Source organism: Trachymyrmex cornetzi, unplaced genomic scaffold (genome assembly GCF_001594075.2).
Source record: "Trachymyrmex cornetzi isolate Tcor2-1 unplaced genomic scaffold, Tcor1.1 scaffold94, whole genome shotgun sequence".
Taxonomy (NCBI): domain Eukaryota; kingdom Metazoa; phylum Arthropoda; class Insecta; order Hymenoptera; family Formicidae; genus Trachymyrmex; species Trachymyrmex cornetzi.
In genome coordinates this window covers 294,828-309,081 of record NW_017300289.1, presented here as the reverse complement: position 1 = coordinate 309,081, position 14,254 = coordinate 294,828, and the positions used below count along the sequence as shown (strand labels likewise).

Genomic DNA, 14,254 nt, shown 5'->3' with positions numbered 1-14,254 from the left:
AAAACAGTAAAAAATTACTAGGCACCAGTTGATATGAGTGGTGTGTACAATCAGAACTGTAGACAAACGGGATCCTCCCCGTATAAATATATGCATAAAGAAAATTATTCAGTCATAGTTTACGTTTGTCTGTATGACAGAAATGTAATTGGATAATTTTCTTTATGCATATGGTTATGCGGCTCTGCAAGTTGTGTGGAATGGCCCTTAAGGGGATGCTGGAGTGACGGTCGAAGTTAATCAAGGTCGATAGTACAGATTTTTTAAAATTCCAAATTCGACAATAGTGACATCTTTCGTCCATTTCTTATACTTATTATATATCATTGTGTCTCGCTCAAACGCATTCATCTACTGCTCGGTTTCATGGCTAAACATGAAATTGTCTAAACTGTCGTACCCACATCGTCGATTTCTCACGCGCTAGACACACAATTTCGTAGAATGTAATTATCTTTTTATTTAGAGGTCAAAACTCAATTCTAAAGATATGACTGTATTCGTCTTTTTATTCTACATATGCTCCTGCCCTAATTTTGCATATAACGTGCATATAATTTTTTCACGAAGTAAATGTTTGGTGAGCTGATAGCACATGGATACAGAAAGCTGTAATTTATTATTTTTCTCAGCTTTGGACACAAAACACACCAGGAGCAGGTACATTAGCACGGATATTTCAATCGTGGAGAAGGAATTTTTATTCCGTGCAACTCTCTAATTCGTAGAATATTGCATTTAACATAAACGAATGCTTTATCGGTAAAAAAGAAGATTCCAGCATCCCCTTAAGTAGTGTAGTTATATTTTTTATCTAAATTCGTTTCTACTTTATGATAAACTTACTTTCATAATTTTTATAGTTTTTACTTGCTGTACAAATTTTCTTGATATAATCGCCAAATGGCAAGGGATTGCTAAATGTATCCACTGCGTTTAATCAATCTTATCGATCTTTCATTTCCTTTTTTACTCTGGCCGCAACATTACTGAGGGCGTTAGTGGACGGCGAAATTTTTCTCCGCCGCCAACTCCCGTAAAAATGTCGGTCTTTAATAATATCTCGACGATGGTGTTGGTGAAAGAGGCTCTAAAACGTCCGGTTTAGGGCCTGAGCACAATAGAGGAACAGGAATTAGATATTAAGATTTCAACCTATCAGAAACTGATTACATTGGAATACGCGATTTCTGATAGGTTGAAATCTTAATATCTAATTCTTGTTCCTCTATTGTGCGCAGGCCCTTAAACGATTCCTGAAAATGTGCCTTAACGCTGAATCGTTCTTTTCCAAGGAGCCGACCAATCAGACGTCCTTACATTTCTGTTTCTCTCATGCTTGCCAATTACAAAATTGAAATCAATTGAAATTTTTTGCGAGGAACGAGGATTGAAATAGATTGGAGGACGGTGTTCATAGTTAAAAGGACATTTAAATCTCCGTATATATTTTAATTGTTTAATTATTATTGTTATTTATAAATCATCGTAAAATGTTGCGCGTCATTGCGAGACGAGTACAGGTGTATACTCAGAAACGGAGTCACGTTTCATTAAAATAGTGTAGTTTGTAAGTCTTAACCTGCCTGCTTTACAACAACATTGTTGTTTTCAGGGTGTAAAGATTACTTCTTTACGGACATTTAGCGCACAGGCTTCGAGTACCATGAGTTCACCCACAGTGAATACTAATGTGCCAGGTCTCAGCAATAATGTTGTCGAAGTACCAAACACACGTAAGAATAAACAGTATCATTCTATATTATCAAGGAACATTTTTGCTAAGACAAGTTTCAGTTTGAACTGAGAATTTCTTCAGCTGTAGGACCCAACGCCTCCAAGGATACGGAATACAAGAATCCCGAATACTTTTGCTATCATGTAGACTCGTTTGGGGAAGCTGAAGTGGAATTGGCCAAGTACAGGTTGCCAGCACCATCTAATAGCAGACCATTTAATAAATAAACGATAGAACAAAAGCTTGCAGATAGTAGGGACAAAATAATAAATTTAATAAGTTGAAAAAATGTACAAAAGAGATGGCGATGATGAGCTGTGTGTATTCAAAACTGTGTTACATATTAATTAAGAAAAATATGTTTAATTATCTGTGTAATCCCCCTTGTCGTTTTCATTTTATCCCTGAGAATGGAAATACTTTGTGTTGAATGTTATCTTGTAACTGCCACTTATAAAATGGACACAAACAGCATTGCATGAGATTTTCAACATTTCTTAAATTCTCAAAAAGAGATGGAAGGATATCCACACTAAAGAGATGTGCCACTCGGCACTGTGTTGATTGCACATATTTGGCACATAGTGACATAGCTCCTTTTTGTATGCGTTTCTTCCATTCCTTTGATGGAATCGCGTTTTAATTAACACAACTGGAATGTCTAGGATCAACTGGTTTAGAGTGTTTATTTATATAAAAATTCCAGATGGAGGTTCAAAGTGCATGGACTAGACCGAACTGATTGGTTCTCCTCCTTGCCCTTCATCGATAATCATAGCTGACTTCCATGTAAAATTAGAAACGTGCCAACCATACAACCGTTTGGTCTATGACATAATGAGCAACATATACATATGACTGATATAACGATGACGCCCGGCGTGTCACGCCATAGTCGCCAGACTGTATAAAGTCGACCAACCCGGTCCTTGTTGCATAAAAGTGCAACGCGCCCGCGCGACAAGGTTAGGGTTCAACGACGAAGACACCTCCTTCCGTCGCTTGGCTGACGTGGAGTCGATTTACTTTTTTTGCGTTTTTCCTTCTTCGTTTTCCCCCCTTTTGCTCTCGTTTTCCCTCTCTCGTCCGTGTCGACGGACCGATCGTCAACGAACTAAATCCCGAGTCCGGTGAGTGCTCGACTAGAAATACCAGTGAGTGCTGAATTCCTCATATTCGCGCCGGGTTCCTCGCCGATGTGAATTCACGTTTGGATCGAGGTCGGCGTTCGTTCTCTTGCATTTTCTCCGTGTCGTTTGCGCACCCGCGCAGAATACGCGAGTGCGCTCCAAGCAAACCCCGGGCATGTCGTCCGTTGCGCGGAATCGGTTCCTGTCGGCGCTCAGCGTTCGCCCCCCCCGCCGCTGTCAACCACGCGCACATAGCACACATAGGCGTGCGCCGTGGGAATACGGCGTGCTGGAGGTGAGACAAGGACAGATAAGAAGCGCATTATTATTGAATCATCTCCGTAACGATCGCTCTGCGATAAGAATATTTTTGAGTTTCCTCAGTAGAATAGAATTTATTTTTTTTTAATTTTCGAGAGTGAAGAAGGTTAATTCCCAATTAAGGAGAACAAGCAAATAAAATAATATCAATTTGACGTCATATTGGACGGAATTTATGTAATTTTTTGGTCATGATAAAAATAACAAATTCGGTCAATATGATATCAAATTGACATTATTTTGATTTTCTTGTTTTCCTTGGGAATTTATTCTCTTTGATCAAGGCAAAAACGGTAAATCTAATGAACAAGAATGAAAAAGTATTCTTATTTGCATGTCCAGATTTCATAGTCAAAGCTCATAGAAAATAAAAACAGCGTGATGAGTTTAAGGTGCCTTAAAGGTGAGACGAGATAAAAAGCGCATTATTGAATCATCTCCGTGATGATCGCTCGATCTGTAACAAGAATATTTTTGAGTTTTCCCAGTAGAATAGAATTTTTTAAGATTTTCAAGAGTGAAGAAGATTCCCAATTAAGGAGAACAAGCAAATAAAATAATATCAATTTGACGTCATATTGGACGGAATTTATGTCATTTTTTGGTTATGATAAAAATAATAAATTCGGTCAATATGACATCAAATTGATATTATTTTGATTTTCTTGTTCTCCTTGGGAATTTATTCTCTTTGATCAAGGCAAAAACGGTAAATCTAATGAACAAGAATGAAAAAGTATTCTTATTTGCATGTCCAGATTTCATAGTCAAAGCTCATAAAAAATAAAAACAGCGTGACGAGTTTAAGGTGTCTTAAAGGTGAGACGAGATAAAAAGCGCATTATTGAATCACCTTCGTGATGATCACTCGATCTGCAACAAGAATATTTTTGAGTTTTCCCAGTAGAATAGAATTTTTTATTTTTTTAAGATTTTCAAGAAGATTCCCAATTAAGGAGAACAAGAAAATCAAAATAATATCAATTTGACGTCACATTGACGGAATTTATGTCATTTTTTGGTTATGATAAAAATAACAAATTCGGTCAATATGACATCAAATTGATATTATTTTGATTTTCTTGTTCTCCTTGGGAATTTATTCTCTTTGATCAGGGCAAAAACGGTAAATCTAATGAACAAGAATGAAAAAGTATTCTTATTTGCATATCGGGATGATTAACAGTTAAAGCCCGTAGAAAATAAAAACAGCGCGAATAAAGATGTTTTAAATTAAGGGTGCCTCTACATAATTCGCAAATCGCAAAACGTAGTTCGCAAATGCTGAAGCAGAATGACGATCATCGCACGCAAAACACACACAGATGAAAACCAACTGCATGCAATGAAAAAATAAACAAATCTTCATTCTGCGTCTGCGTTTGCGAACTAACTACGTTTTGCGATTTGCGAGTTATGTAGAAGCACTTTTAGGAAGATACGAGAATCCGCGAAGTAGAGAAAGAAAACTTTCTTGTTTATATACAGATGAGAATGAGAAATATAATTGCTGAGTAGTTCTGATAAATCTTCCTTTTCTTCAGCTGTGGTTTAGAAGAATCGCCCTTTTCGGATCTTTTGATTCGAAATGTTTTCATGTCAATACTTTGCGAGTTATGTCTGACTAACAATAAGCGCATCGCACAATTTTTGCGGTCTACATCACCCTTAAAGAGCCCCTTTCTCTTTGTCGTATAATATTTCTTTTACCACTGCTTCTTTAACCGAGTTACTCTCTAAACTTTTAGAGTAAATCTCATTCTGAAAATCTACTTTTAAAGATTGAAAAATACTCGTAAAGATTAAATAAGATAAAAATGAATCACTCTTTTTCAAGTTCAATTTTCATTCTTTAGAGAGTCTACTCAAAGATTCTACTTAAAATAATTTAGAAAGTAGAAAGTAGAAACAGTTCCTTGAAACGTTATCATTTCTACATACGTTAAAATCGTTAAAATCGAAAAGTTGTTGATTCAAAAATTGTATCGAAATTTTATATGTTTGTTATGTTCAAGTAACAAAAAATTGCGTATAGTATATACGCAAATAATGGGAGTTGATACAGTTTTCAATATTTTGGTGTATACAGAGTATCCCGATCTTTTTTACTAATCACTTTTGTGTAGATAAAAGCGGACTAAACTGAGTCGAAAAGTCCTCTACCATTTAGCAATTTTTGCAATAGTTAACAAGATATTAATTACTAAAAATTGCAAAATATTGGTCTTGAATAATTTTTTACTCAAATACTATCAACTTTACAGAAAAACTGCAAGAGACAAAAATTATTTATTTTTTTCTCATAAAATTCTGAGAATTTTTTCAGAATTTTTTAATACCGTATTTTCTCATGTTAGTAAAAATAAAAAAATGCTGTACTAAAAAGTTGATAAAAAATCCTGAAAAAATTCTTAGAACTTTATGAGAAGAAAATAAATAATTTTTGTCTCTTGCAGTTTTTCTGTAAAGTTGATAGTATTTGAGTAAAAAATTATTCAAAACCAATATTTTGCAATTTTTAGTAATTAATATCTTGTTGACTATTGCGAAAATTGCAAAATGGTAGAGGACTTTTCGACTCAGTTTAGTCTACTCTATCTACACAAAAGTGATTGGCAAAAAAGGTCGGGACACCCTGTATATAGGTATATAATATATAGTCTTATATTCTGAAAGTTTTCCCCTTCAAAGACTGAATCAACATTCTCTCGATCTCATTTCAACTTTCAATTCGAAAATTAATTAAAACTATAGTAAAAAAATCTATTAGAATCAAGAAAAATGTTGAAAATTTTTGATGTCAAAACGTATTTTCAAGAAACTATTGATTGGGAAATTAATTAAGAGTTATTAATTAAAAGATAAATTAATTAAGAGTTATTAATTAAAAGATAGTCATAGAAAGTCAATAAAGTATTAAAGACATAAGTATTCGATAGTTTCAGTCATTTCTTTCCGATTAAAGTTTAATCTTTAAGTACTTTGAACTTGTCATCGATTTTATCAGAAGAATTTTTCACGAGAGGATGTGTGATTTCAGCTTTTGTAATAAGATTGAAAAGAATAATCGGTCAACTTATCATTAGCATTTCGATGCGCGTAGTTGTAATGCAAATCATTCACGATAAAAAATGAATTAATTAACGTGCGTTTTCTTCTGTCTTTTTCTTTTTATCGAACATTTGCAAGAAAGCACGTTCCGCATTAAACGGAGGTCGTTTGTTTAATGAACACTTTACGCTTTATACGTGCTGATCCTTGATTTTTCAAGACACGAATGCAACATGCTTTGTCACAGCTGTACGAAGACAAACTATTATCGAGCGATTATCGGGCGATCCATAAAGATCGATAAGCTAAACGATTCCCTGCTGCGAAGGAATTTAGGTTTTAGAAATCTTGTTTTTCTACATTTTTTTTTCTACTTTCACGTATTATTTATCGAAGCCTCAGGCCATTGATTTGAATCAATTTTCCTTACAGCCGACTAATTAAAATTTATCCGTTTATTTACAATTAAGGCATATTCAATTGAATTTAATTAGCTTTGTTAGAACAGCTGATTTCGAACGCGGGTTATTATATTTCTTAAATATTTTTATATTTTCAAAATATTTTAACGATAAATTAAATACTCGTTACAAATCATCATTTAGGGACAGTTGTTCCATCTTCGGATAAATTATATCATAACTCATTCAATGGATAAACAAAAGAGTAAAAAAGTATAAGAGCAAAGAGTAAGAGAATGAAAGAGTGAGTTGAAGAGTTCATCAAAAAGTAAAAACAATCTAGCCTTACAAATACGAATATGTGTGTAATAACGTGTCACATTTGTTAGAATAAGCACTACATTAAGAGATTAACAGATTTGATAAAACTTGTCTTGTGTATATATTGTAATACATTTATTTTCTAAATTCTTTGGAATGGAATTGCATTCTAAAAATTGACTGTTTTGAAAAAGAGTGGCTCAATCTTCTATCTTTAAGAGTGAGATTTCATTCTTCAGAGTGAGATTTACTCTTAAAAGTTTTGAGAGTATGGCCTAGTTTACACCGACGGTTCGATCCGGGTCAGAATGCAAGAATCAACCAACTGTAGTCGAGCATTCCCCTGTTACAGTCGAATGACAAGGGAATGCTCGACTGCAGTTGGTTGGTTCTTACATTCCGACTCGGATCGAACCCTCGGTGTAAACTAGGCTATGATTAATAATAAAATTAAGACAGCATCAAAATATTATTAAATTCAATGAATCAGGAATAAATGTTACTAAATTAATTTTTTCAAATCTATACAAATACAATTCAAATTAAACAAAGTAAAAATGTAAGTCCCTTAAACTTTGTTCTTCGTAAATTTTTTTATTCGATCCAATTCGCTCGCAAAGCAAGTATATTTCGAAAGAAGTCACAATTAGATTTGTTTTACCGTTCGTTAATTTCGTTCAGTACTATGTTCATTGTCAGTAAAATTACGTTACGTACGCGTACGTGCAAATTTCTGACAAAACAAAGAAGCCTCATGACTCACGGCAATGATAACGACAGTTTGAATTATAAAATATAAAAGCTATTTTTATATTTCGCTAGATACGCTGAATATTATCGTACATTGTAACTGAGATCGTAACGTGTCTTGTTAGATCATTGATAAAGTTGTTTACTCGACGCTGCGCTATTCCATGCCTGCAGCCTACCAGAAACGACGTGCGTGATTTGCAATGTGTGCTCGTATTTATGCCGTGGTTATCACGTGGAACATCGGTGTCGGATAGATAAGTCTAATTGATTTCAGTTTACCTTTACCTTTTAAATATTCACTTTTATTAGCGCTTTTTGTCATATACCAAGAAATTAGCAAAGGCTCTATTGATACTACTGATTATCGCTCCAGCCGCAGACATAATTCTGTATTTCTGAATATTTGAAAGAACAATATGTTTTTTATTCACAAGAGCTTCGATGCTGAAGTACACTATATCTTCAAAGTCCTCACATGATTCAGCATAAGTCTTAAAATTTCAGTTTGCGAAAATTCTGAAATTTCCTCTAAAAACAAATCAATTCTGCGTTCGACAAACGTATGGGATGGCTTTAATTGTCGGTTATTAATCTCTAATTTAATAATTGTTGTACAACTAATATCCGTATTATCGCGCCATATGGTATAATATTATCGTTTGAGTTGAAATATACTGTGTATGCAGCTTGTAATAACAATTGTAATACCTGCTTGAAGTTGCAGTTAGAACGTGGCTCAAATAAATTGCAGATGCAAATGAACTTGTTTTTATGTACGCGAATAAACACGTTTATTAGCTGACGATGTCCAGAGCCTTACGTACAGTCAGTGCAAAGAGTATTCGTATAAAGAAATTTTTTTATTAAAAAAGTCTTATTTGTAGACAATAAACATTAATTAGCAATTTTATACAATGAATACATTCTGTTCTAACATAAACAAACGAGCTTTGCATGTATTCCTGATTTTAGAAGCTAAATTTCTCCGCCGAATACTTTTTGAGCATCCAAATGATACAATTTTTAATTTTCGCTTATTTTTTAAATGATATATTTTCTATAAAATTAATACACATCTTTTTGGTATAGATAATTTTAAGAAATATACAGTTTATTTTATTTTTTATGAATAAATAATTGTTAATTTCTCTCAGCAAGAAATGATCGTCAATTAAATGTCGAATCGATGTCAAATTGATGTTGAAATCATCGTATCGATATCGATTCGACATCAATTTGATGACTCATTTCTCGCTGGATAATATTTACTTTTTAAAAATAAAATTAAAAAAAAAATATTTTCTTTGTACGAATAGTTTTTGCAATCACTGTAGATTACATTCGGTTCATTCTTTCTAGTTTATTCTAGAGCTTAATATATTACTTTAATATAATATATACATGCGTCAGTAATAATTTTTTTTCTATTCGCTTTGCTACCAATATAGGCGTATCCAGGGGGGTTTAAGTCGAGTTTTCAGGCTAATCATGTTTATCGAAAACTGCTTGAACAAATCTAAGGCAGGATGTATACTGAAGAGAGATCTCGGAATTAAAAAAAAAATATATATATATAGTAGTATGGCTCAATAAAATTAAAACAATATAATTAAAAGAAGGGCTACGAGCCAAAAACAATAATTTTAATTTATAACAGTAATAAGGCTCAATAAATTTAAAAAACCGAAAGAAAAAAGGGCTACGAGCCTAAAATTAAAACGTTATAAATTAAAATTTTAAACCGTTAATAAATAAACATGTCATTTAGTTAAAATATAAAACTTCAATAAATAATAAAACAAAATCAAACGTTTTGATCCCTGTTAGATCATTATTAATGTTAACAAAAATAACAGTGGATTATTACAAAGATAAGATATAAAAAAATTATAGTTCGCTCTCAATCGCAGTATTAATATCATCAATCTCGCTCAGTATGAAGTAAATATAAAAATGTTGTAATCGGTAATTATGTATTCCTCTGGTTTATGTGTGTAGATTATGGACAAATGTAATTGTTTCTGCTAAAAAATACAAATATAATGTAAAAATATAACAGGAATAATTAATCAAATAATAATCTAATACGAGAAATACAAAATAAGAAGCAAGAAATAAAAATAAAAAAGTAATCTAATATTATAATAAATGTAAACTAAATTCATTAATACGAATTGAAAGTGTGCGATGTACAGTTATAAATTATATATATTTAATTTAGTAGCAGCTAAATTAAATGAGAATAAATACCTTAAATTGTGTGTCAATATAATATAAAATCGTCTATTCTTAGGCAATGCGATGAGAGTGAAAACATAGTCATTTCTCTAAGAAGTTCAGAGACAATATAAATTCGACATACAAAGACAAGAAGATGATGTGGTAAACTAGAAAGGAAGGAAAACATAAGAGAGGGGAAATTAAAGTAGAGAGAAAAGAAAATGGGAAAAGGGGAAGTAAAAAGAGAAAGAATGCAGTTAAGAAGGAGAAAGACATTGAATAATCCGTGAGTAAAATTCAGGTAACGATTCAGTATTATTTTTTCTATTAAGACCTTGTCTGTCTTTTGATGTGAATAATTTCAGACACTAATCTTTTGTTGTACGAAGATTCGCAATCCAAAATTTTCAATTCGTTCCATCTAAAATTGTGGTCAAAATTGATACGGTGATCAGTTATGACAGTAGGAGAACCAGAATTCTTCCTAATATCAGAGATATGTTTGTGTAATCTCGTACTTAATTTTCTTTTAGTCTGACCAACATAGCTCGCCTCACAATCGTCACAAAAAATCTTATATACTACGTTCTGGTTAGATAGAAAATCTAACTTATCTTTTCCTCTCTTAATAAAACTTTTCAATGTGTTAGTGATAGAAAAGGCTAGTTTACAATGAAACATATTGGAAATAAGAAGGAAACTTTCGGAAATAGATTTGAAGGAATCGTAAGGAATCGTAAAATATTCGTCTTTAACTTGTAAATTACGTTTACTAATAATATGTTATTATGTAAATGGAACTTTTTAATCTTTATTCAATTGTAGAGAAGATAAATGAGAGAGGATAACAGTTATTTAAGAAAATATGAATATAGCATCTATTAAATTTTTTTGTTAGAACCGTGGATGTGATAAGAGGATAATTTTGTCTATGAAGCTGATAATTGTGCCTTTTTTGTGGCAAAGAGAATGATTTGAATAGAAATTAAGGAACCTTCCTGAAAATGTCTTTTATGATGAATATCAAATACAATCCTCTGATCGTCTATGATAAGAGTTGTGTCAAGAAAACTCAATCTGCCACTTGTACCAACCTCCAAAATAAACTGTAATCTCGTATGTAAAGAATTAAAAATATTCAAAGCATCATTGATAGTATCAGATGGAAGTGCAAGAATGACATCAACATATCTAAAATAAAACAATAGTTGTACTGATAATTTATTGATTACTATTTCTTCTAGATATATATTTTGCATTACAATGTCGGCGATTGTCGGTGATAACGGTGAACCCATTGGAGTACCAAATACTCGTTTATAAGTTTTATTATTAAACGCAAAAAAAGTTAAATCTAAAATAAATCTAACTGTAATAGTGAATTCGTTTTTAGAAATGTTTGTCTTCGTTGAAATGTAAACCCATCTCCTATATGCTGTTTAATGCTAGATCCACAGGAATATTAGTAAAAAGGGATACTACATCTAACGAAGCCAAAACATATTGAGAATCAAAACGTGCCATTTAATTGCTCACTAAATGGAAACTGTCTTTAATGTGGCTAGAAGCTTTCGGTATACTGTCATTAATTATATTATGTAAAAAGAGAGAAAGATATTATAGTGGACTGTTAATAGAGGGTACAATCACTCTCAATGGATGCCGTTTTTATGTATTTTAGTCAAATCATAAGCCCTAGGTATAACACCATCAGTTGTAAGCAATCTACGATATGTTTGATCGTCAATAAACCGATCGCGCTTCCATCTTACAAGTAATGTACGTAAATCTTGAGTCAACTTTTTAATTGGATCTTTATTAACAATTTCATAAGTATTAGTATCTGAAAGAATCTCCTCCATTTTTTATACGTAGGCGTCTTTGTCAAGGACAACGGATAACATTTCCCTTATCAGTCTTTGTAATGAGTATATTTGGATGGTCATTTATAAATTTATTTGTTACGCATATTCACTCTAAAATCTGTTTGTCAGTAAAATTAGGAGAAGGAAAATTATTATGAAATCTGTTAAGTATTGAGATAGAATTATTTCTGACAAAGTTAATAATATTTTTGGGTCGACCAGTTATATTATTTTCAATGTGTTTAATAAATTCAATTAAAGTTTTTTCTTTGTTGTCTCTATTAATAGGAAGTCCAAATTTTTCACCAAGTTGTAATAAGTACCGAACTTCTAAAGTAATGTGAATTCTAAATCATTGCTGCTCAAATTAACAAACCATTTGTCATGCAGCGAGGGGGAGGGGCGGCTCACTAAATTTAGTATATTTAAATAACTTTAATATTTAAAAGACATACATACGTTGCGACAACGTTTGTGTCATTCTCAATGTACAACAATAATAAAAACTAGTTTTGAACGGTTAACATATTAATTGAGCGAATTAAGCATTAAATTTACTCTGCTTTCCTTCAAACCATCCCCCTCTTATATATATTAGTCGCCAAAGGTGGTAGGCAAAGCGTCAAATTATATAGCAAAGCGAAAAATTATATGACGCTTTGTCTACCTATTTTAAATGATAGAAATTTATAATTTATTAATTAAATCTATTAACAACAAAAACATCAACTGTCTATTTTAATATGATATCAATTTGATTGATATTCGATTCCAAGTACCAAGCTTGATTTTTAAATTATTCAATAGACGCCTTCTTAATATTTAAATTCTTTAATATATTTAAATAATATTTAAATTATATGTATGATATATCGTATAGAGGAAGTAACAGGTTCTAGGGGCGAATTTAAATTAAGAACTATTTTCATATTTATGTAACAATGGTACGAACGCACAATAAGTCTCTTTGTCGATTCGAAGGAATGTATAAATAGCTATTAACCTTCTAGTCCTGTACATCCTTATTCTAATATATATAAGTAAAGAAATATTTATATATGTAACAGTTCTCCCTGAGAGTTTTCTCTTTCCTTCTTAAAGAAACTTCTTCTAAAACAAAAAGTCGGACAAAATGAAAAATATTGAATCTAATACACAATAAAAAATTAAATATAAATTCGATAAAAGGCACCAGTTTTATTGTTCTATTAGTCATGAGTCATACTTTTCATTAATTTATCACGTTGCGATTTTATTTGCATGCATATCAAAGCGATCGTCAGCATTTTTACTTGATATTTGTTATAATTTTTAATTTATTTGTTATATTTTCAGAACAACGGATTGTAATGCGCGAATGGTGCATTCTGCAACACAACCGACAAACACATGGGTCACAAGCAAAGACGAAAGTCGAGAGATGATGGCATTGTGGCCAGATGTTGTTCGTGATCTCACAGATTCGACTAAGAATTTCATTATTCCTGATGCCACCAAATGGATGGCAAAAGTAAATTATTATTAAAATACTGTATGATTTATATACACATAAAAGATGAGATTAAAATTCATACAGATTAGTCTGCACTAATCTGTTGGAGAATAAATTTCCTCAGTATATGTGATCGGACACCATAATTGTGAAATGTACATAATATAAATATATACAAATTTAAAATGAAATTTTATTCATAACGACATATTGTTATAAATTTATGAAAGTCAAAATTAAAATTCAAAGACAGATATCTACAAAAAATGTAAATATAAGAAAATATTATTTTGTAAGATTTAGTAGAAAATTAAAAATGTCGAGTATTTCACTAATAAGTCATTGAACGAATATGCAGGCTGATGATGTTTTCTCTGTTTCACAGGTATTACAGTACAATGTTCCAGGAGGAAAAAAAATTCGCGCTTTAACATTAGTCTATGCCTATAAGGTACTAGCACCAAGTGATCAACTTACAGAAGAAAATATTCGTTTAGTACGGATCTTAGCATGGTGTGTAGAATTGGTGCGTAAATTTGTTTTTTTCTCTTTTTTCTTTACATTGACACTCATTTTATCCATAAACTAATTTGAGTAAATTAAATGCAAAATGTAATATTTTAATTTATAATAACTTAAAATTAAAGACAGTATAATCAGTGATTTTAATTAAAAATATAGTATTATAATTATAAATTAAATATTAACTTTTAATACATTTATTGCTACATAGATGCAAGCCTTTTTGCTCATTGTAGACGACATACAGGATCGATCTTTACTTCGCCGAGGCCAACCATGTTGGTACCGATACAATGATCTCGATTTAGCAGCAATCAATGATAGTTTATTGTTAGAGTGTGCTATATTTTATCTAATTAAAAAATACTTTAAAGGGAAAGATTGTTATGTTGATCTACTAGAAACATTCCACGATGTGAGTAAAGATATCTCTCTTTTTT

The 14,254-nt window shown here is 31.7% G+C and overlaps 2 protein-coding genes across 2 annotated transcripts in view; both read left to right on the top strand.

Moving 5' to 3' along the window:
• Positions 1-1,356: 1,356 nt before the first annotated feature.
• On the top strand, positions 1,357-2,116 carry NdufV3 (NADH:ubiquinone oxidoreductase subunit V3). The gene is made up of 3 exons (XM_018520887.1): positions 1,357-1,523; positions 1,616-1,736; positions 1,820-2,116. Exons 1-3 carry the CDS (start codon positions 1,494-1,496, stop codon positions 1,963-1,965), a joined length of 297 nt encoding a protein of 98 aa, XP_018376389.1. The 5' UTR covers positions 1,357-1,493; the 3' UTR covers positions 1,966-2,116.
• Positions 2,117-2,596: 480 nt separating this feature from the next.
• The window catches only part of LOC108769748 (farnesyl pyrophosphate synthase-like), a 13,368-nt gene continuing 1,710 nt past the window's right edge, over positions 2,597-14,254 (top strand). Inside the window, 5 exon segments of the mRNA XM_018520932.1 lie at positions 2,597-3,093; positions 3,095-3,163; positions 13,136-13,310; positions 13,678-13,818; positions 14,026-14,229. Coding sequence (XP_018376434.1) covers positions 3,044-3,093; positions 3,095-3,163; positions 13,136-13,310; positions 13,678-13,818; positions 14,026-14,229 — 639 coding nt within the window. The 5' untranslated portion in view covers positions 2,597-3,043.